Consider the following 23,646-nt stretch of genomic DNA (forward strand, 5'->3'; position numbering starts at 1 on the left):
ACTGTCCCTCAAAATAACCATTCTTCTGCTTAGGTCCTTAATTATAGGATTTGTTCATTTAATCTGATTTTTAAACTTACTGACATAAACACTGACAACAATTAGAGAACTGTACAACTGAACCCCAATGTATTTTACCACATTCATCTAGATAAGGGTTTTTCCTAGGGTTTGCAAGTGAATCAGATGTGGAGTATAAGGGAAAGAGGAGTCTAGGTAGGGTTTTTAGTCTGAACAATTGTTTGTGAATAACAGTACCATTTGAGGAAAATTGGAAGAGCAAGTTTTGGCAAGAAATGACAGGAACCCAGTTAAACTCAAGATGTATATATTTGAGTGAGAAATTCACTTGGGTGTTTTTTGCGGCAGATATATATAGATGTCCTCAACAGATAGTTAATATTTAAAACCCTGAGACCAGATGATATAACCTATAAGATGTAAGAATTAAACAGAGAAGATGCCCAGGATTTAATTCCTGATGCATTCCAACATTAATCTTACAGGTTAAAAAGGGAAAGAAAAGGCAACGAAGGAGATTGAGAAGGAGCAGCCAGTAACATTAAGGAGAAAGACAGAGTGAGCAAGTAAAGCTTGAATTAAAAAAGGACTAGGAATTGCTTGCTGGATATGGTAAAATAGCAGTCTTCAGTGACCTTTGTGAGAGCTCTTATAGTGGAGGGGTACAAAGGCATGAAGTGAGTTAAAGATAGAATGGTCTTTTAGACATTAAAAAGATAAGAACAGCTTATCTTTTCGAAATATACACTGAAATATATATGAATGAAATGAAAATATGCCTCTGAATTCCATCAAAAGAAGCTACTGGGTCACAACGGTCAAAAGATAGAAACAACCCAAGTGTCCATCAACAGAGGAATGGATAAACAAAATGTGCTATAAACATATAATGGAGTATGATTCAGCCATTAAAAAGGAATTAAGTTTTGGTATATATCACAACATGGATGCACCTGGGAAACATTACACTAAATGGAATAAGCCAGACACAAAAAGATAAGTGTTGTGTATGATTTACTTTTATGAAGTATCTACAATACGAAAATTCACAGATGCAGAAAACAGAGTAGAAACCAGTGTCTGCAGAGACATGCAGGGGGACTGCTTAGTGCTTTAGAGCTTCTGTTTGAGAAGATGAAAAAGTTCTGGAGATGATGGTTGTGATGGTTGTATACCATTGTGAATGTACTTAACAGCACTGAATTTTTAACTTAAAAATGATTAAAATGGTAAATTTAATGTTACATATATCTTACCACAATATTATAAAATGAGGGTCAGTAAGGGTATGGATGAAAGAAGAGTGGTCAAGAGTTGATGATTGTACTTCAATTCTAAATTATATCATCTGGTTTCAGGGTTTTATTTTATTTTATTTATTTATTTATTTTTTGAGACAGAGTTTCACTTTGTCCCCTCTGTAGAGTGTCATGACATCATAGCTCACAGCAACCTCAAACTCTTGGGCTCAAGAGATCCTCTTGCCTCAGCCTCCTGAGTAGCTGGGCCTATAGGTGCCCACCACAATGCCTGACTATTTTTAGAGATTGGGGGGGTCTCACTCTGGCTCAAGCAATCCATCCGCCTGGGCTTCCCAATGTGCTAGGATTACAGGTGTGAGCCCCTGTGCCTGGCCTTGGTCTCAGGGTTTTAAATACCAACTATTTTTATGTTGAGGAGATCTGTAGTTACATCTCCAGCAAAAAACACTCAAGTGAAATTTCTTACTTAAACACATTATAGATACCTCGAATTTAACTTGGTTCCTGTATTTTCTTACCAAAACTTGTCCTTCTCCAGTTTTCCTCTTTTCCTTACACGGTACTACCATTCACAAACAATTGTTCAGGCTGAAAACTCCGCCTAGACTCCTCTTTTCCTTATACTCCATATGTAATTCACTTGCAAATCCTAGAAAAAGTCCTCATCTAGAAGCCCTTTAATTAAATTAGACTTTCACTTCAAATTTACTCTTGCCCAACTGTGATTTTTACTGAACACAACATTCGTCAACTAAATTGCACATTACTGTCAGTTTTTCTTTTAACATTTATTTACCTTAAGCACTACTGCTAATCATTAAAAAAAAAATCACATAACAAATAAGCAAAGAGAAATTCTTCCCTCAGTTACTACAGAACCTTCATTTGGACCACAACAGCAAGAAAATGATCTGCAATTTAACTGAGATATAAATAAGGCATCACAATCCTATAATTATTAAAAGTAAATGCATTCACTAATTCAACAGAACAGTGGAAGGAGGAAAGGAAAGAAACCAGAAAATATTTATTATCTTTACCTAGATTTAGAAAATTATTCCATGTTAAAATGACATGGTGTGTGATATAGCTTGGACGTTTTTTTTTTTTTTTTTTTGAGACGGAGTCTCACTCTGTCACCCTTGGTAGAGTGCCATGGGGTCATAGCTCCCAGCAACTTCAAACTCTTGGGCTCTTGTCACAGTTTTTCATTTGTAGTAGTGACAGTCTCACTCTGTCTTAGTCTGGTCTCAAACCCATGAGCTCAAGTGATCTACCTGCCTCAGCCTCCCAGAGTGCTAGGATTACAGGTGTGAGCCACCATGCCAGTGGATGTTTGATCCCTCCAAATCTCATGTTACGCTGTGAATCCTAGTGTTAGAGGTGGGACCTGGTGGGAGGTATCTGGGTCACCCACCATGCCAGAGAGCACAATCCTTAAGCCTTGGCAGGTTGGCTTCCATGGTGTTAATTCTGTAGGAACACAGAATATAAGAGTGATGGAGGTAGGCTTGGCAGCTTCAGAGGATATATGGAAAACCCTGAGTGCTCAGGCAGAAGACCACTGCAGGAGTAGACCCCTGCAGAGAGACTCTACTGAGGCAGTGCAGAGGAAAATGTGAGGTTTGAACCCCTAAAGGGAGTCCCCACTGGGACACTGCCTAGTAGAACTGTGGGAATGGGGCCACTGCCCTCCAGAGTGTACCCTGAGCCTGGAAAAGCCACAGACGTCAGATTCCAACATGTGAGAGCAGTCATATATGTGGGCTTTGCCCAGAAAAGCTATGGAGTTGGGGCTGACCAAGCCCTAGGGAGCCCACCCCTCTCATAATATACTCAGGATGTGGAACAATGGAGTAAACAGAGACCACATTGGGAGTTTTAAAATATAATGTAGGCCCTGCTGGGTTTCAGTCCTACAAAGACCACATTGGGAGTTTTAAAATGTAATGGAGGCCCTGCTGGGTTTTTGCATGAGGCCTGTTGCCCCTTTCTTCTGGCCTATCTTTCTCTTTTTGAATGGGAATGTTTACCCAATGCCTGTATTACTATTACATCCTGGAAGTAAATAACTTATTTTTGATCTTACAGGCTCATAGCTAGAAGGAACTTGGCTCTGTCTATTGTCTTTCAGTCAAAATAACAATAACAAAAAAGAAAGAACTTGGTTTGAGTCTCAGAAGAGACCTTGAACATTTGTGTTGATAATGGAAAGAGTTAAGACTTTGGGATTTTGGGGATGAGATGATTATATTTTGCAGTTTGAGTACATGAGACTTAGGGTGGGGGCAGGGCAGAATAATAAGCCTCGAATGTTTGGCCTCCACAAATCACATGTTCAAATGTGAGCCCCAGTATTGGAGGTGTTTTAAGTCATGGGGATAGATTCCCTCGTGAATGGACTGGTGCCCGCCCCATGATAATGAGCGAATTCTCACTTTATTAGTTCACATAAAAGCTGGTTGTTTAAAAGAATCTGGTATTAACCTCTCCCTTTCTTGCTCTTCTCTTGCCACTGTTCCTTCTTCACTTTCTGCCTTGATTGGAAAGTCCCTGAAGGTCTTACTAGAAACAGTCCTTTACAGCGTCCTTTATAGCAAAGCAAATGGACTAACACAATATGGAAACAACCCAAGTGAATCATCTGTTATGGTGTGAGACTTTTTCAAAGTTCATGTACAGACATGCGCACTAGCACTCTCATTCTGAATTTCAAATTATACAAATGTCATGGTCAATTCATACTCTATTTTTGTAACAACAGAATACTAGGATATTACCTGAAGCATTAGCAGGACAAATTTAGGTAAGAGATTAGAGAATGGAAGAATTATCAGACACTAGAACTTTTAGGTGACAAAAGGAAGCTGCATAGTATCTCTTACATTAAATATTAAACTAAATGGTTGATAAGTCCTCTGAATGGTTCTTTTTTTTTTTTTTTTTTTAATTTGGCCGGGGCTGGGTTTGAACCCGCCACCTCCGGCATATGGGACCGGCGCCCTACCCACTGAGCCACAGGCGCCGCCCTGAATGGTTCTTTTAGGAATGATTAACCTGACATGGTAGGTCCTATAAATTACACAGAACTCACATAAATTATTATTATTATTATTGTTATTTTTTTTGCCCTGGGTAGAGTACCGTGGCATCATAGCTTATAACAACCTCCAACTCTTGGGCTCAAGCGATCCTCTTGCCTCAGTTTTTCTATTTTTAGTAGAGACAGGGTCTCAGTTTTTTGCTCAGGCTGGTCTCAAACTTGTAAGCTCAAGCTATCCACCCGCCTTGGCCTCGCGGAATGCTAGGATTACAGGCGTGAGCCACCATGCCTGGCCATAAATTATTCTTTTGTAGTTTAGAAACCAGAAGTCTAGGCTGATCCCCTGAACTCACCAATCCTGAGCATGGTTACTAGCTTCCTGAGGTGGGAGTGGGCTGGCTAATCGAGACACTTGAATCCAAACTGCATCATATAGGTCTTTCTTCCGGGTATGCACAGTACATGGAACGATCAATGGCATTCCAAAGAGGCTGGGGCGATTCTTCTGAGATGAGAGGAAATACAGTTCTGTCCTCATCTATGTGCACAAATAAGAGAATAGAGAACTGAGAAGACAAGGCTCAGGTTCCTTCCTTTCATTCTTCTATCGGCCATTATCAGGCATTACCACCATTTTCAAATGTGTCACCATCACATTATTCTCTTTATTTACTAAACCATAAAGAGAATGCTATTTAAATTGAAATTATTGAAAAACTGAAGTACTGCCAATTTCAGAATTGTTGCCCACCTATCACACTTAAATTTCAGCAATCAATATATTTGAACTACAGTTTTCTGTAATAAATATTCTTCACACATACTGAATCACATGTAAAAACTAGTAATAATGTCATAGCTCAAGGCTTTTAAACAATTAATTCTTTCTCTAGAAAATACTCCAGTAGAGCCGTGGGAAGGACACTCCAGACCCCAGTACAGCAGACACACCAGCACTTTGTTTTTTTTTTTCTTTTGAGACTGAGTCTCGCTTTGTCCCTTCATAGCTCCAATTCTTGGGTTCAAGCAATTCTGTTGCCTCAGCCTCCTTAGTAGCTGGGACTACAGGTGCCTGCCACAACATCTAGCTATTTTTACAGATGGGGTCTTGCTCTTACTGAGGCTGGTCTCAAACCTATGAGCTCAGGGAAACCACCTGCCTCGGCCTCTCAGAGTGCTAGGATTACAGGCAAGAGCCACCACACCCAGCCATCCCACCAGCACTTTGGGAGGCTAAGATAGGAGAGAATTGCTTAAGCCCAGTTGTTCAGTTCAAAATCAGCCTGGGCAATATAGCAAGAACCTGTCTCTACAAAAAATAGAAAAATTATCTTGGTGTGGTGGTGCGTGCCTGTACTCTCAGCTACTTGGGAGGCTGAGCCAGGAGGATTGTTTGAGCCCAAGTGTTTGAGGTTATAGTGAGCTGTGTTCCTACCACTGCACTCCGGCATGGGTCAGAGTGAGATACTGTCTCCAAAATAATAAAAAAAGCCATTAAGCAAAAAATCTCCCCTCAAAAATGCAATTTTTATTTCTCTCTCTCTCTTACAAACAGAAGTTATTATAGGTATAATAGGTAAATAAGTGTGCCATTCTCTCAAAATGCAATTTTTCTTATCTCTCTCTCTTACAAACAGAGGTTATTATAGGTATAATAGGTAAATAAGTGTGCTGTTCCAACTTATATACGAATTCAACTTAAGAACAAACCTATAGAACCTGTCTAGTTTGTAACCCAGGAGGACTGCCTGTATAGACATACTGCACAGAATTAGCTTGGAAATGGCTGCTCACTAAACCAAAAGTTCAGTATAATAGAATGATTGGTCGGAATTCAAGATCACTCAAAAGTTTGAACATTTAATTCTCTCTCTCTCTCTTTTTTTTTTTTTGTAGAGACAGAGTCTCACTTTATGGCCCTCGGTAGAGTGCCATGGCATCACACAGCTCACAGCAACCTCCAACTCCTGGGCTTAAGCGATTCTCTTGCCTCAGCCTCCCGAGTAGCTGGGACTACAGGCGCCCGCCACAACGCCTGGCTATTTTTTGGTTGCAGTTTGGCCGGGCCGGGTTTGAACCTGCCATCCTCGGTATATGGGGCCGGCGCCCCACCGACTGAGCCGCAGGTGCCGCCCTTTTTTTTTTTGTTTGTTTTGAGATAGAGCCTCAAGCTGTTGACCTGGGTAGAGGGCCATGGTGTCACAGCTCATAGCAACCTCAAACTCTTGGGCTTAAGTGATTCTCCTGCCTCTGCCTCCCAAGTAGCTGGGTCTATAGGCCCTCGGCACAACACCTGGCCATTTTTTTGGTTGCAGCCGTCATTGTTGTTTGGCGGGCCCAGGCTGGATTCGAACCCGCCAGCTCAGGTGTATGTGGCTGGCGCCTTAGCTGCTTGAGCCACAGGCGCTGAGCCGAACATTTACTTCTTTAAGAAGTCTAGCTGGGGGCTGGGGTTGGTGGCTCACGCCTGTAATCCCGGCACTCTGGGAGGCCATGGCTGGTAGATCGCCTGAGCTCAGGAATTCAAGACTAACCTGAGCCAGAGTGAGAGGCCCATCTCTAAAAACGGCCGGGTGTTGTGGCAGGTGCTTGTAGCCCCAGCTCCTTGGGAGGCTGAGGCAAGAGGACTGCTTGAGCCCAAGAGTATGAGGTTGCTGTGAGCTATAATGCCATGGTCTTGCTATGTTCCCAAGGCTGATTCTGAACAACTGGGCTCAGCTAGGATTACAGGCCACCAAGAGTGACAAAGTGAGACTCTGTCTCAAGAAAAAAAAAAAAAAAAAAAGGAAGTTTGGTTAGTAACTTAAAATTTAACTAAGTAACCTAAAATTTAACTAAGAAAAGCTAAATCAATAATTTATAAACTCACTAGGGGTTAGCTAGTTTCTGAGTAAAAAGGCCATTCTTTATTTCAGATTCTCAAAGCATTTTATTTTGCCATTATTTATTTAAACTTAGTTAAATACACAATTTTAAGACTCTATGTCCTGTACAGATATTTTATAAAATTTAAAAACTAAGCTAAATCTACACAAATTTTCTTTCTCTTAGTAACTTCTCCCAGTGCTCTCAGTCCCACATACCTGCTCAGTTCCTCAAGGCAAAAAAAAAAAACTCTATTCCTTATTCTGTTGCACCAGAATTCTCTTTTTGTCCTTTCCTAACAACTTTTTCTTTCATCTAAAAAAATCTCAACTTGTTCTAACTGTGCTAAGTTCTTGTCCTATTTTTTTTTTTGGACACAGTCTCACTTGGTCAGCCTTGGCAGAGTGCTGTGGCATCTTAGCTCATTATACACCTCAAACTCTTGGGCTCAGGTGATCTTCTTGCCTTAGTCTCCTGAGTAGCTGGACTATAGGCACCTGCCACAATGCCCGACTATTTTTTTTTTTTTTTAGAGACATGGGGCTACCCTGGCTCAGGCTAGTCTTGAACCTGTAAGCTCAGGCAATCCACTTGCCTCAGCTTCCCAAGTGCTAGGATTACAGGCATTGAGTCACCACATCCAGCCATTGTCCTATTTCAAAACATTGCCAAACTCTTTTCAGCTAGGGTTATAGGCCACTGTGCCTGGTGGTACTTAATTTTTTTTTTAATACTATGACAAATGATATCTGTAGTGGTTTGAATGGTGGCCCCTAAATATATCCATATTCTAACTCCTGAAACTGGTGAATGTGACCTTATTTGGCAAAAGGGTTTTTGCAAATAAAGTTGAGGATGTCAAAATTAGATTTTCCTGGATTATCTGGGTTGGCCCCAAATTCAATGAGAAGTATCCTTATAAGAGAAAAAAATGAAAAAGAGAAAAAGCATTCAATGAAGAAGTTGCAAAGACAGAAAAGAACTATGTTTCACAAATGTCACTGGCAAGTAACCTAAAATTTAACTAACCATTTTTCTGTGGATTGCAATGATGTAGCCTGCAAAGGGGTTGTCAGGAAGAGATGGCATATGACCATTCACCAATCCATTTGTGAAGTTCTTCTCAGTTCCACATGGCACAACAGTGTTTGGCATTCCATTGGGGATAAATATTGGTCGGGGCAGGTCCCCATTGGTAGTTAGGGTGAATACTCCATTTGTAGACGGGGAAGAGGAGAAATCTATAAATTCAAACATAAATAAAGCATCATAAGCTTGTAGTACCTTCATCTTTGCTCTTCTCTCATGTATTCTGAGGATCTAGACCATTGACAGTACAACCTCTTAACACAGGACAGAGAAAAATCACAATTCAAATAACAAGTCTAGATTTACTGGAAGATTTTAATTTCTTATTTTATTTCCATAACTTACAATTATGAATAAATGGTAAAGCAAGAGAAACTACTGGAACCTGTTAAGTAGAATGTTAAAAAACCCTTTATCAGCACCATACTGTGGCATACAAACTGTTCTATAATTGATTTTCTTTTTCCTCTTCTCTAAAAATGCATTTCTCTATTCCTCTAAAAATATTTTGTCCAATACAATAGCTTCTAGTCAGATATTGGTTTTTAAATTTAAATTTAAAACATTCCTACAGTCTCACATTTCAAGTGCTCAATAGCCCATGTGACTAGTAGATAACGTATTGAATGGCAAAGATCATAAAAAACTTCCGTCATTGCAGAATTCTATTGGACAAGTGATATTTTTTTTTTTTTTGTAGAGACAGAGTCTCACTGTACCGCCCTCGGGTAGAGTGCCGTGGCGTCACATGGCTCACAGCAACCTCTAACTCTTGGGCTTACGCAATTCTCTTGCCTCAGCCTCCCGAGTAGCTGGGACTACAGGCGCCTGCCACAATGCCCGGCTATTTTTTCTTTTTGTTGCAGTTTTTGGCCGGGGCCAGGTTTGAACCCGCCACCCTCGGCATATGGGGCCGGTGCCCTACTCACTGAGCCACAGGCACCGCCCAGGACAAGTGATATTGTAAACAAAAAAAGCAACATTAAATCATCTACCAATTCACCATCAGTACTGTCTTACAGGGGTCCTCAAACTTTTTAAACAGGGGGCCAGTTCACTGTCCCTCAGACCGTTAGCGGGCCAGACTATAGTTAAAAAAAAAAAACAAAAAAAAAACTATGAATAAATTCCTACACACACTGCGCATACCTTATTTTGAAGTAAAAAACAAAACGGGAACAAATACAATCACATGGTCTCATGTGGCCCGCGGGCCATAGTTTGAGGACCTCTGGTCTAGCATGTGCCAATTAGAGGAGCTTCATATAGTAGGGGAATTAACTACAGTATAAACAGTATAAAGTATTAAGTATACTTAATTAACTTAAGTATAAACAGGCAAAGCACACTAACGACCAAAAGAACTCAGTGAGTGACCATACTAAATCACATACAATATTGGATAAACAGATTCCTTTCTACCTGTATTTACAATTTATATTTTCTGGTAGTATGTTTTTCTCACACCCATCAGTTGCCATATCAATATTAGATATAAATTAAAAGAGATCTGAATTCCAAAGGTATATTAGCTAATAATTACCTAACTTAATAACTTAGGTTCTCTAAATTTTAGAGTCCTCAAATACAAAACGAGGAATCATCAGTAAGGTTTTCTTTAGGTTCCAAAATTCTCTTGCTTTAACATCCTCAGCACAAACTAATATAAAAAAGATGACAATTTATAGGCCAATATTTAAAGCTTCAGATTAAGAGAAGGGGCTCTGGCGCTACCTTACCTGTCTGTGTTGGACTAGAAGATGAAACTGGAGATGCAGGGACGGGAATTTCAAATGCACACAAAAATCCACTTACTGAAAGTCGCACTTTTTGGTTGTCCTGAGGGAAGTTCTACAGAAAAAGCAGTAAGATGAGAAGTGAGTGATGTTTCAGATAAAATGAAAAAATTATGTGTCTGATATATTTGAAGAGAATGTCTTAGATGCTTTCATCAGTAAAATAAACAAGATGATTGAATAATTTTTCTCAACTTAGTAAAGAATAAATGCTTAATAGAATAACTGAAAACTTATCTCGCTCCAAAGAAAACTGTTCTCTTTTTATAGGAAATATGTTGTGTGAGACTGATTTCTTAAGTTTCATTCTTCATTTCAAGCATTCGCCCCAAACCCTTGCTTTTACATTTCATATTAAGAAAATGTCAATGAGGTGGAAGCATGTTCAGTATCCCCACAGATAAATGTACATGATATCAATGACAGGAGCTTAAATCAGACTAGGCAATATATTTATTAGATTTATTTCCCTAACTGGTATGCAGGAATACATGACGGGTGTTAATTTGTCTTTACTCTCTAATTTCTGAATACAGTGAAAGGCCAAGTTTATGGCACCATAAATAAATATTTAAACAGGCATTCATAAATATATAAAATACTTTAACCTAGGAAGAATTCTAGTGACAGTGATAATACAGAAGAGATGTCAAGTGTATCAGCAGCAGTATCTGGAAGAAACCTATACTATAAGAACATAACTAGATCACTCCACATAAGCAACATTACATATTTCTCTTTAACAATGCCACCATAATTATCATTCCTTTATCTCTCCTTTTTCTTCTTTTGGAGACAGGGTTTCACTCTGTCATCCAGGGTTTAGTTCAGTATTTTCTCTTTTTAAGTTTCTAGGTTGAAAAACTTAATACTTTTTTTTGTTCAGTTTTTATGTTTGAGTATCTCTCTCAGCCATTTAACATAACAATTGATAATTGAGAGAGCTGTGATCTTTCAAGGATAGAATCAAAGGACAAAATAAAAAAAATGTACTCTTCCTGTAAAGAGTAGTTAGTATTTTATATACCTTTATGTTGGAACCATGTACTTCTGCGAGAAGGATTTGTTCTGAATAAAGTCCACAGAGATCACTTAGCTGTTTTTTTAAACCTGTGTATTTTTCATCCATATTCAGTCTTAGTCCATATCGTACAGGGGTAGTACCATCTAACTTGATTACTAGTAAAGAGAAAAGATCATCAGTAAAATGCAGGTTTCACTGAAAGTCTGATACGCTAAATACAGATATAGCTGACTTGCAAATAGCAAGCATTTCAGCCTATATTTTTTATTTTATATGTAAAGGCTCAAACAGATTATACTTAGGCATACTACTGAGTGAAATTAAGATTTTTTTTTTATGTTCCTCTGATACAGAAGTGTGAATGACTTTGCAAGGCTTTAAAGAGAGCTTCTGGCATGCCTGGAATTAAAAATCAACCTATAGCCACAAAATTGGGCCTATGGTCTGAACCTTTTAAATCTCAAATCATGTCAAAAGCTAGATTGTAATACGCTGACTACCAATCATGAGAACACACTATGAACAAATAACTACACTTAGAAATTTAGGCTGTTTAAATTAGGTACAAGAAAACAGAGTCAAGTAGTTTTTCAGAACTTTGCAACCCACCTGTTATTTCTAAGTGCATATAACTGTCCATTGGTAGTGGCAAAGACAAAAAATTGAAAGGGTCAAATCGAACACTTATATGCCCACATGTCTTGCATTTGACTTGAGATCTTAGCTGCCCGTGGAACAAATCCACAACAATTGATCTATTTCTTCTCAGATGGTTGTCCCAGGCCTATTAATGAAAAGGATTATGGGATAAGCATTTCTAGACAATTCCAAAAAACTGGTTAAATATATTGTATGTAAGCAAATGTCAAGAACAAAAATCTACAATCTTTATTTAAAATACAAGCTTTCTGCTTATAAATTTATAATTCATACATGTAATTTGAGAAGTACTGCCTACTGAACATAGAAAACTAGCTATTGAATAGAATGTGGTTCTTTCTGCATAACCTATAAAATATTAAGTTCAGAGGGAAAATCCTATTTTTCATTTGTTCTCACTATGTATAATGGTAACTATTAAAGTTCTTTATCCATTAAAAAGCAGATAAAACATGCCTATAGGTCACTGTATATACTATTTTAACAATTACAGGGCTTCCTTAAACTCCTAATTATTCCTACATTCAGTTGCATGAAGTTTACAATGTGAAATGGCAACAACTTTTTTATTTTCATTAAAGGGGCTTCCCCCCACCCTCACCCCCCAAAGGTGCTTTTATTTTGGTACTACTGCATAAGAATTAAGCAGAAAAAGAGAAATTTCTTTGTTTTCACAGCAAAATTCTGAATATAGAATAGTTTGCTTTGCATTTCAGTTGTGCTATATATACCTGTGGCCAGACATTTTATCTACTGCTTACGTTAGAAACTCAAAAGTGACAAACCTCAGGGTGGTGCCTGTGGCTCAGTGGGTAGGGCGCTGGCCGCCATCCCATATACCGAGGGTGGCGGGTTTCAACCCAACCCTGGCCAAACTGCAACAAAAAAATAGCCGGGTGTTGTGGTGGGCGCCTGTAGTCCCAGCTACTTGGGAGGCTGAGGCAAGAAAATCACCTGCGCCCAAGAGCTGGAGGTTGCTGTGAGCTATGATGCCATAGCACTCCACCAAGGGTGACAAAGTGAGACTGTGCCTCTTAAAAAAAAAAAAAAAAAAAAAAAAGTGACAAACCTCTGCAGCTACTTCCCAGTCTGGTCGCCCATCACTGTCCTTTAGTTCCACATATGGCTTCTCATGGACTCGGTTGAGATCTTCATGAAGACCATCCAAGAGAAATGCCAGAAGTTCTTGGGAGTCTTGTTGCTGAAACCCATTAAACCTGGGAGCATATTTTGCAATGGTCCACTATAAACACAAGGAGTCACAGTCATTATTTCCTACCTCGTAAAATTAGGAATGAACATGCCCCATAATTCAAACAGTGGTTTTATAAGAAAGTAAATAGTACGGTATTTAGCCTGCCTGTCTTTCAGCAAATATATTTGGAGAATCATAAAATCTTCATTAGTCTCAAATGAACAAAAAGAGAAGCATTTTGGCCAGTACTGTGTCCCAGTTCTGTATCACATAAGCAAACTGAGTTCTTTAAGCACATAGATGTTACTTAAGACATTAAGTAATATTAAGAGAGCATTTGCTATATTCAAAGACTTCCTGTTCTATAATGTCTTATACATTCTTATATATATATATATATATATAAAATAAGCATATTTTACAAATATATAACATAATATACCTATGCTATTTTTATAATGTTATGTTTTCTTTCACAGTTACATTTCCTGGTTTTGTTGCACCCACCCTTTATTATTAGAGGCAGAATAGCATAGAGTTTAACTATGAGGTCTTACTACTTTATAACCTCGGGCTAACTATTTTATCACCCTGAGCCTTAGTTTGCTAAGCTATAAAATGGGGATTACATTATAGGACTATTGGATCATTATTGAGTTAATACACATAAAAGTAATTACAACTGCCTGGCAAGTGGAAAGTAGTCAAATCTTCAGATATTATGCTTATTTTTAATCTAAAAGGCTTTGCCTTGTTTTATTTAAATAAAGATAATAAATAATCCTAACTTCCCTAAAATGTACTACATATGGTATAAACATAAAACTTGTATCCATTAGTTACTTTCTTACATTCTGCTACTTTTTAGATTCTACAGAGAGAACTAGTCCTATTGAAAATGTTATCCTATTATCTTAGTCCTATTGAAAATGTTATCCTATTATCTTAGTCCTATTGAAAATGTTGGTCAGGCATGTGGTGGCTCATGCCTGTAATCCCAGCACTCTGAGAGGCTGAGGCTGGCAGATGGCTTAAGCTTAGGAGTTTGAGACCAGCCTGACCAAAAGTGAGACTCCATCTTTACTAAAAATAGAAACATTAGCAGAAACATTAGCTAGGCAGTGTGGCAGGTGCCTGAAGTCCCAGCTACTCAGGAGGCTGAGGCAGGAGGAGTTTGAGGTTGCTGTCAGCTAGGCTGACATCATGACACACTAGCCTGGGGCAATAGAGTGAGACTCTGTCTCAAAAAAAAAATTGGTTATAATTAATTAGATTCTGAGATAGAATATTGCTAAGAATAACAGATTACCAAGAAAAGGTCTACTTGTCATAAAAATAAGACATTTAATACATTAGTAAAATGAATGACATTCCAAATTTAGACCGTGCCTTTGATCTTTTCCTTCCCACTACATATATAGTAGTATTGTGTACCTATTTAAACAAGCATTTAACATCTGGTTTATGCCTAGTGAAGAATCCAAAAATATTTACTAAACTAAAAAGCTAAACATATAAAGAAGTAGAGAAAAATAACTACAACTGTTTAGAGATAAAATAGTTTTATATTATTTTAACTTGCTTACCCGAAGCTTTAATGGGGCAACATTCTTCTGGGTTCCACTCCAAAGTTCCTGTACTAAATCACCATAGCATTTAGCCATATGTCCTTTCATACCAATGGGATTTGTCCTAGAAGTTTGAGAGGAAAAATTGTTGCCAAAGATTCTCATAAATCACAATCACATGAGCACAGAAATACCTAGCTTCTCACATCAAAATATCTTTTCTTTTTGAAAAAAGAGAAGCACCCCATAGCCCTTATTTCATGCTAAACAGGGCAAATAAGATATGATCTTTCTCCCGTAGGCTGAAAAAAGAGGAGATTTAGGTGATAAAGGGTTGTATCGAAATCACAGAAGGCCAGGAGGCCAATTGACTCAAGAAAAATTACCTGTTGAGTTCATAAAGATGTCTCCCTGAGATAAAATACTGCGTCAGTGGTTGTGTGTTACTAACACACTGGATGCTTGAGTTCATGAAGCATGTGTTTCCCAGGTTGCTCAGACCTGTGGCTCCCTTTTCTGTGGGAACTGGAACAAACAATATGAAAACCAAAGCTTAGTTATAGTAATATGCCGTAGGACAGTTACCTGTATTTAACAGTTATTTTTATAACTCTTTTTATCAGCTAAATTTTTCTCTAGCAAGTCTTCTAAATACTAAAGGTCAGAAGGTTTTTCATGGAGAATCTGGTAATCATGATGATCCATGCTTATTTGTAACCTAGAAACACCAATTATTTTCTTTAATCTTTAATCGTGATGATGTTTTTTAAAGAATTCAAACAATTCTTCTAGCAAGTCTTTAAAATACATAAATTATTTCATTGCAGAGTTAGAAAGAAATTTAGAAAATAATTTGATGCTGGGTTTACTAACATCAAGTGCTGGTTCAGGAAAAACAAAAGAAGTGGAGGCCTAATTTACTTTTGAACTAGAAAACCAAAAGTTATTAGCACTTTTTAGTAGTTGAGAGAAGAATAAAAAAGAATATATTTAAAATCATTTATGATGATTAAGTGATTTAATGATAAAAGGATTTAATCTAATGGTCAAGGGATATAATGATCAAATGATATGATTAAATGATTTAATCATCTCATACATTTAAAACAAGACATTGGAGACTTACCCTTGTGTCTATCTATTTTACTACTATTTGCTATAAAAGACATCTCCTCGGGCCAACTCATATCTTTGTTGCGAACTGGAAAGACAGACAGGAATGTGTTAATTTCTTACCTGTCCAATTCATACCCACTCAATTTTTTCTGCTTAAAAAATAATAATTCTTATTTTTACATGAGAAGATAAAAAAAAAAAATCAAGTCAATTTTACTATATATGTCTCTTAATGATGGAGAAACATTTTGAGAGATGCATCGTTACGTGATTTTATCTCCCTGCAAACATCACACAGTGCCCTTACAGAAACCTAGGCTATATGGTACTTATAGCTATTGCTCGTTGGCTACAAACCTGTACAGCATGTACTGTACTGAATACTGTAGGCAATTGTAACACAATGGTAGAAGTGTTTGTGTATCTCACCATACCTAAATATAGAAAAAACGTAGTAAAAAGAAATGGTATAATCTCATGGGACACTGCTGTATATGTGGTCCTTTGTTGATCAAAACATCTTTATGTGGTGCTTGACTGCAACTAGCTTTGAACCCATTCCTACACTTTATATTCTGGGGACTTCAGTCTCTTTGTTAGAATACACTATTCCTTCAATTACCTCCTTGAAGAAGAATTATACTCAATTATCTCTAGAAGTAATTAAAACTCAAAAACAATGGAATTTCTTAAAAACTTAAATAATTAGAAATACTATAATTCTTTCTTCAATTATAACAACTATCAGAGAAATCTATGCATTTTATTACAAAGGTAGCTGTCAGAATTCCCATAAATCTTAAAGGGAAAAGATACTTAAGTTTTCAATGACATGTGCATGTAAGTGTGTAAATCGATGTGTGAATATACAATTAGCTCTGCCAGTAAGCTGCCAGTTTTGATGACTAATAAAAGCCTGGGCTAATAACTAGTCAAATTCAAAGGGGTAGCCTGAAAATCTGAAAAGACTTTGTAAACTGGTAAGTGAATTCACTTGTTTTTACCCAATATTCTCACCCTATTCCAGCAAATGACTGTAAACAAAATATTTTTCTTCTGAAGTAATCTAAATATTATGGTAGAGTTACCTAGGAGGTTAATGAGTTTTCTTTACCATAAAATAACCTATGGGTGGTACCTGTAGCTTAGTAAGTAGGGTGCTGGCCCCATATACCGAGGGTGGCGGGTTCAAACCCGGCCCCGGCCAAACTGCATCAAAAACATAGCCGGGCATTGTGGCGGGCACCTGTAGTCCCAGCTACTTGGGAGGCTGAGGCAAAAGAATCGCCTAATAGCCCAAGAGCTGGAGGTTGCTGTGAGCTGTGACGCCATAGCACTCTACTGAGGGTGACAAAATGAGACTCTATCTCAAAAGAAAAAAGAAAAAATCCAACCCTTCCCCAAAACTCCTAATAGTCAAATAATACTTACCATGGGGAAAACTATGTAATGGATTATTAGTGAGTAATTCTTAAATTATTCCCCTAAAAATCTAATATAAATACATGCTCCCATCTTGTACCTTCAATTACCAGGTGCTGCTCATCCTGGATTTTCAAATATTCCAATCTATGATCTTCATCATCCAAAAGAGTAAGGTAATTCTATGTAAGAAGGAGAAAACATTTTTGTTAATTTGGTTAGTAAATTTGAGACAAATACAGAAATAAAAATGAATGACAATTTAAAACTTTCTTGTAGTTACATAATCAAGGTACAGATATTTAGCATATCATACTTATTTACAAATATTTATAATTTAAGTGCAAAATCAGGGAAAGACAATGCATACTTCATATATACTCTCTACTTCTTAAAACAAAATTATATATAATTTTTGGGGGGCCCTGGAGAAGATCTATGGCATATTATACCAAAGTTCACCAAGACCTAAATTTTCTGAGAAGTTTGCAATAAAGTAATTTTCTTTAGTACTTAGTATGAAATTCAGTAAGTGTGCTAAATGGAACTTACTTACTTACCAGGAACTGAAAATGTAAAGCCAAAAGCCATACAGTAGAATTATACATTTTTGTTTTATGTTCGTTTTGTCTAAAATGCTTACAAAATGAGTTCTTTTAATTCTTGCAACAACCCTGAGGGAGATACTATTATTTCCTGATTTCACTTATGAGAAAACTGAGAGAGTTAAGTGACTTGCCCTTAATTACACAAATAAAACATGGCAAAGCCAGGATTTAATTCTGGGCAGTGTGGCTCCAGGAGCTATGCTCTTAACTACTGTATGATACTGCCTCTCAATGGTGATCAAAGGAGGATTTAAGAAAGAACACACCAGGGAAGAGAAAACTGGTTAAAACACAGTCATGACCCACTTTCAGAGTATTCTCCATATTGACTATATCAAGAATATATATGCAATTAACAGCATTGCCTCTGAGGAAAGCAGAAGACGGGGGTCAGAGGGAAAAAAGGAATTTTCACTATATATTTCTGTATTGTTTGAAAATTTAAACATATGTATAACTTACCTTAATATAAATCTAAAATAGTTTATTTAGTAAATGAGAAGAAATAAGATATTTGCTATTAACTTTACAACAATAATCTTTCTAACATAATACTGTCCATGGGTGATCAACTGGATCTCTAGTGACAAATGCTTACATGTATGTATAATAATTTAAAAAATAAAGTTTTCACTGAGACCCTAGACATGGCTTTTAGAATAGTTACTACGGTAAAAAATTCTACATTCATGAAATATCAGACTCTTCTTGAATGTGAGATGCCTCTTACCTCGCTGTTATATAGCCACAGACGCATATCTTCCTCTTTAATGCGCAGCCTTTGAGATAGATATTCATGAATTTCCTTGATGGTTTGCATTCGACTAAAACAGCCTGTATAGGCTAATACCCGCTTTAAAGGTGCATTCGGAGAAGGTACATTTCCTATGGTTATAGTAATCACAATAAAGAAAAAGGCAGATGTAAAATAAAGCACTCTTTCCAGCAATGGGAACCATACTATTTTAAGAAATAATAAGAAATGAGAATTATAGGTTTAAGAGTTTTATAGATGGGGTGGCGCCTGTGGCACAAAGGAGTAGGGCGCTGGCCCCATATGCCAGAGGTGGCGGGTTCAAACCCAGCCCTGGCCAAAAACTGCAAAAAAAAAAAGTTTTATAGATGAAGAATACTATAAAGCTTTAAAATGAAGACTGGAGATTTAAGTGTCTTAAAGTGAATTTGAAAAAAAAAAAAAAAAGCCCTTAGGCCCAAATAATTGGCAAAATTTGGATTCTAAGAAGAGTGGGAAATGCTAAAAAAATACCTGGCAGTGGGATCTGGCTGTCCTCAGCTGAATCACTTCAATAGCAAAATGAAATAAAACTCAGTGCAAGAGTGGAGGGTATAAAATGGGACTGGATTTGAATGCCACAGATAGATAATTGGATTCACCTGATTCACTTTCTAAAACTTTTTTCCAATTTCTAATCCCATCACTCTCAGTCATTAAATAGCCCAATTACCTGACACATTGGTACAATTAAGTAAGAAAAGAAAATTTATGTACAAATTAAAAAAAAGACAATTTTACTTAAATTTCTAAATAGTTATAGACTCTATGTCTGTAAATGAAGCCAAGAAGCAAGCCCATGACCAAATAAATAAACAATTGCCCTACGTGGCTCGGCGCCTGTAGCTCATGCGGCTAAGGTGCCAGCCACATACATTAGAGCTGGCGGGTTCAAATCCAGCCCAGGCCTGCCAAACAACGACGGCTGCAACCAAAATATAGCCGGGCATTCTGGCAGGCGCCTGTAGTCCCAGCTACTTGGAAGGCTAAGGCAAGAGAATTGCTTAAGTCAGGAGTTTGAGGTTGCTGTGAGCTGTGATGCTACAGCACTCTACCCAGGGCGACAGCTTGAGGCTCTGTCTCAAAAAAATAAATAAATAAATAAAAAATAAATAAATAAAATACAAAATAAATAATAATAATAGCCCTACTGAAAAGTGGAAATCCTATCATCTGCTCATCTAATAAGATGACAGTAGACATTTACCTTGAATTGCTACAGGGCTTTAGGGAATATAGGGAAAAAGTGAAGAAAGAATATATCAAATCTAAACACATACTTCAAAAGAGGAGGGGAATGGGGCGGTGCCTGTGGCTCAGTGAGTAGGGCGCCGGCCCCATATGCCGAGGGTGGCGGGTTCAAACCCAGCCCCGGCCAAACTGCAACAAAAAAATAGCTGGGAGTTGTGGCAGGCGCCTGTAGTCCCAGCTACTCGGGAGGCTGAGGCAAGAGAATCGCGTAAGCCCAGGAGTTGGAGGTTGCTGTGAGCCGTGTGACGCCACGGCACTCTACCTGAGGGCAGTACAGTGAGACTCTGTCTCTACAAAAAAAAAAAAAAGAAGAGGGGAATGAAATGACAAGAGATTATGGAAATCAAATAAGTTGCTACAAAAACGTGCTAAACTCTTATTAACTATCAGCCCAAAATCCAGACAAAAGCTGTACCTTAAAATGGTCAAAAATGATCAGCTCTGTCTATGGGAGGCTGTATTTTATTGAGCAACTGAAAAAACAAAAATACAAATGTAACATAACTCTTCTAGAGTACCTCTGGAGTACATGTATAAATTCCAGGCAGGTTTTATTTTTGGAGACAGAGTCTTGCCCTGTTGCCAGGCTAGAGTGCCATGGTCTCAACCTAGCTAACAGCAACCTTAAATTCCTGAGCTCAAGCTATCCTCCAGCCTGGCCTCCCAGAATGCTAGGATTATGGGTGTTAGCCCCTACACCCAGACTATTCCAGGTAGTTTTTTACCCATTTAATAATGACTTAGCATTTCTTCTCCCATTAAATGTGTTTTTAGTGAGTCGTCACTGCTAAACAAAGTGAGAAAAATATTGGCATAATCTGCTTTTATTTATTTATTTTTGAGACAGAGTATCATTATGTTGCTCTCAGTAGAGTGCTGTGGCGTCACAGCTCACAGCAACCTCAAACTCTTGGGCTTAAGCGATTCTCTTGCCTCAGTCTCCCAAGTAGCTGGTCCTAAGGTGCCTGCCACAACACCTGGCTATTTTTTTGTTGCAGTTGCCATTGTTGTTTAGCTGGCCCTGGACTGGGCTTGAACCCACTAGCCTTGAGGCATGTGGCCAGGGCCATAACCACTGTACTATGGGCGCCGAGCCATCATCTGCTTTTTTAGAACTCTCAGAAAGAATTCACTCACCCAAGATATACTATAAAACCCACCTAAGAAATAATGACTTCTGTGGCCTTACTGGTAGAAAAGGCTATATTTAAAGCTACTGTTAACTGTGGCAAGGTTTGAATACTTGTCATTTTATAAGGAATAAAAAAAGACTAGAAAACAGCTATGTAGGGCAGCGCCTGTGGCTCAGTCGGTAAGGCACCGGCCCCATATACCGAGGGTGGCAGGTTCAAACCCAGCCCCAGCTGAACTGCAACCAAAAAATAGCTGGGCGTTGTGGCTGGCGCCTGTAGTCCCAGCTACTCGGGAGGCTGAGGCAAGAGAATCACTTAAGCCCAGGAGTTGGAGGTTGCTGTGAGCTGTGTGATGCCATGGCACTCTACCGAGGGCCATAAAGTGAGACTCTGTCTCTACAAAAAAAAAAAAAAAGAAAACAGCTATGTAAGTTGAGTATTTGAAAAAGGTGACTATTATGTCGTGGCAGAATAAAATCTAATGGTGATCAATTTTTAAACACATAGCAAAGCAAATCTTTTACTATTAGTGAACAAACAATAATCTCTGGAAGAAAAACAAAAGAGCAAATTTCTCCAAATATACATCAGGGGATTAGTCATAAGATTACAGCAAGAAAGCATATTTTATAAATTTCAAAATGATTAATGATTGATTTCACAGCTAATTAGTAAAGAATGCAATTTCAAATTATAAACAAATTTGGAGCATCCGAACTACGCAGTTCTAGGATTCAAAAGCATATGCAAAAGTATAGCGTCCAAGTCAATCTCTATTGTCCAAGCCACAATATGAAAATTTGAGTTCTATAAGTTTTTATAGCATAGCTCATTAAGCAGGCAGCCACTTATTAAACATAATTTTGTGTTTTTGAATAGCACCAAATCTAGGGTAATTTATAGAAGCAGCAAAAAATCTAGGATCAGCACAAGAGTTATAAAGAATACTTACTAAAAGCGTAACAACACATCTTGCCTCTCATGTTATCTTTCAAAGAGAATTGAAAAAGACATGTGCTGTGGGTGCCATGAAAGCAAGGCTAACACTTCCATTCAGCAGGAAATTAAACCAAGAATGTTTCATAATGATTCTATTTTACTGTTTCTTGATTTTGATGTTTGGTTAGGCAGAAGCCATTGCTTTGCTATAATGCTTACCAAACGATACTGAACAATTCTTCATATGTTATGTGGATATAACCTTTAATTAAGACATAAAATTAACCCTATTCAATTTCCAAGGAGAGCTAGTACTTATATAAGGTTGGTCTGGCTCTAGAGGTACTTCTTATATACTAAGTTATATCAATTATAACAAAATTCTGGTATTGTTAATACAAAGTCTGAGACTTTGTATAAATGAATGCTTATTATTTCTTTACTGCTAAAGAACAATTTAAATATTTGAAGGCACAATTTTATTTGTCCACCAATAAAATTTTAACCTCATAGAGAAGTCAAAGGAGAATTTTTTGTATGTTATACATTAAAGTATAAACTCATTTATATGTCATTTTAATAGGCTTGGTGTTTTTCAAAGTAAACATGTTACTTTCTTTTCTAAAAATATTCCCTTTGCTCTGTATTATCTGTCTCTTATAAAGCCTCTTTAGATCTACCATGGGAAATGTATTTCATTTGCCCTATAAAACAACCCCCCTGCAAAAAAACCGTAAAAAGCAAACACAAAAGATGACAGTATAAAAGAAATTACTTCTTACAAATATGAGTGGATTTAAAAAGACCAGTCAATGACTGGCAGATTACGACTAAATCTAGTAACAATTTATGAAGCCTTGTATCTCAAAGTAATAAAATACGTAAAATATTTCTATTTATTATCTCCATGTCTATAAACTAGAAAAAGAAATATTCTTCCTTCGTTTACTGCTGGGATTTTGCCTCCCCCGTCCAGTCTTGCGCATGACCATAGATCTGAACCCCACAGTGATTTACTGATTCTGTATGTATGAAAGCAGATAGGAATGTATGTTAACACAGTGGCACCAGACTCTGAGCAGCTTGGTTTTCTTTCTTTCTTTTTTTTAAAGGAAATGCATGATATTCTTGCTGCATTCTTAAGTTACCTCTCGGCAAATGCTGAGGAAACATTCTCAGGCTCATCATACCCATATTCACCCAGATGTTAGACTGCTGTGTCCGAGAAGCAGGCTGTTGTCTCAGGAAGAGAAGATAGCGAGGAAATAATTCCAGTTCTGGGATGTCTGTTTTGCTATTCTTGATCACCTGTGGTTTTGAAAGATAAAAAGTGAGCACTTAGAACAAAGAACCAGAACTTGCATTTTAATCTAACTTCTGATATATATTTTATTTATTTATTTATTTTTGAGACAGAGCCTCAAGCTGTCACCATGGGTAGAGTGCTGTGGCATCACAGTTCACAGCAACTTCCAATTCCTGGGCTTACGTGATTCTCTTGCCTCAGCCTCCCAAGTAACTAGGACCACAGGCGCCCGCCACAACGCCCAGCTATTTTTTGGTTGCAGTTGTCATTGTTGGCAGACCCGGTCTGGATTCAAACCCACCAGCTCTGGTGTTATGTGACTGGTGCCTTAGCCACTTGAGTTACAGGCGCTGAGCCCTCATATATATTTTAAAATGTTTGAAAAAAAAATCACTATTTGTATTTTAGTAGATTACTGAAACCTATATATTATAGTTATATGGGCTAAAATACTTTCAAGCTCCTGCTCCTATATCTATTTTTTAAGATTAGAACTCCTGTGCTTGTTTTCTCTCATGTAAAAGGAAGTTACAATCAAATTAAGGGAAAAACTCT

General features: G+C 37.7%; 1 protein-coding gene across 6 annotated transcripts in view; it reads right to left on the reverse strand.

Moving 5' to 3' along the window:
- Positions 1-23,646, reverse strand: part of USP32 (ubiquitin specific peptidase 32) — a 216,031-nt gene that overhangs the window by 16,180 nt on the left and 176,205 nt on the right. For 5 of the 6 annotated variants that reach the window (XM_053570184.1, XM_053570186.1, XM_053570187.1 and 2 more), the window contains 12 exons: positions 22,934-23,093; positions 18,400-18,554; positions 17,162-17,243; positions 15,650-15,724; positions 14,910-15,048; positions 14,542-14,647; positions 12,830-13,003; positions 11,710-11,884; positions 11,104-11,255; positions 10,020-10,131; positions 8,221-8,432; positions 4,680-4,864 (listed from right to left, as the gene is read on the reverse strand). In XM_053570184.1, coding sequence (XP_053426159.1) covers positions 4,680-4,864; positions 8,221-8,432; positions 10,020-10,131; positions 11,104-11,255; positions 11,710-11,884; positions 12,830-13,003; positions 14,542-14,647; positions 14,910-15,048; positions 15,650-15,724; positions 17,162-17,243; positions 18,400-18,554; positions 22,934-23,093 — 1,727 coding nt within the window. The remainder of the gene's footprint in view (positions 1-4,679; positions 4,865-8,220; positions 8,433-10,019; positions 10,132-11,103; positions 11,256-11,709; positions 11,885-12,829; positions 13,004-14,541; positions 14,648-14,909; positions 15,049-15,649; positions 15,725-17,161; positions 17,244-18,399; positions 18,555-22,933; positions 23,094-23,646) is intronic. The other variant, XM_053570185.1, reaches the window with a different exon arrangement.

Source organism: Nycticebus coucang, chromosome 18 (assembly GCF_027406575.1).
Source record: "Nycticebus coucang isolate mNycCou1 chromosome 18, mNycCou1.pri, whole genome shotgun sequence".
Classification (NCBI taxonomy): Eukaryota; Metazoa; Chordata; class Mammalia; order Primates; family Lorisidae; genus Nycticebus; species Nycticebus coucang.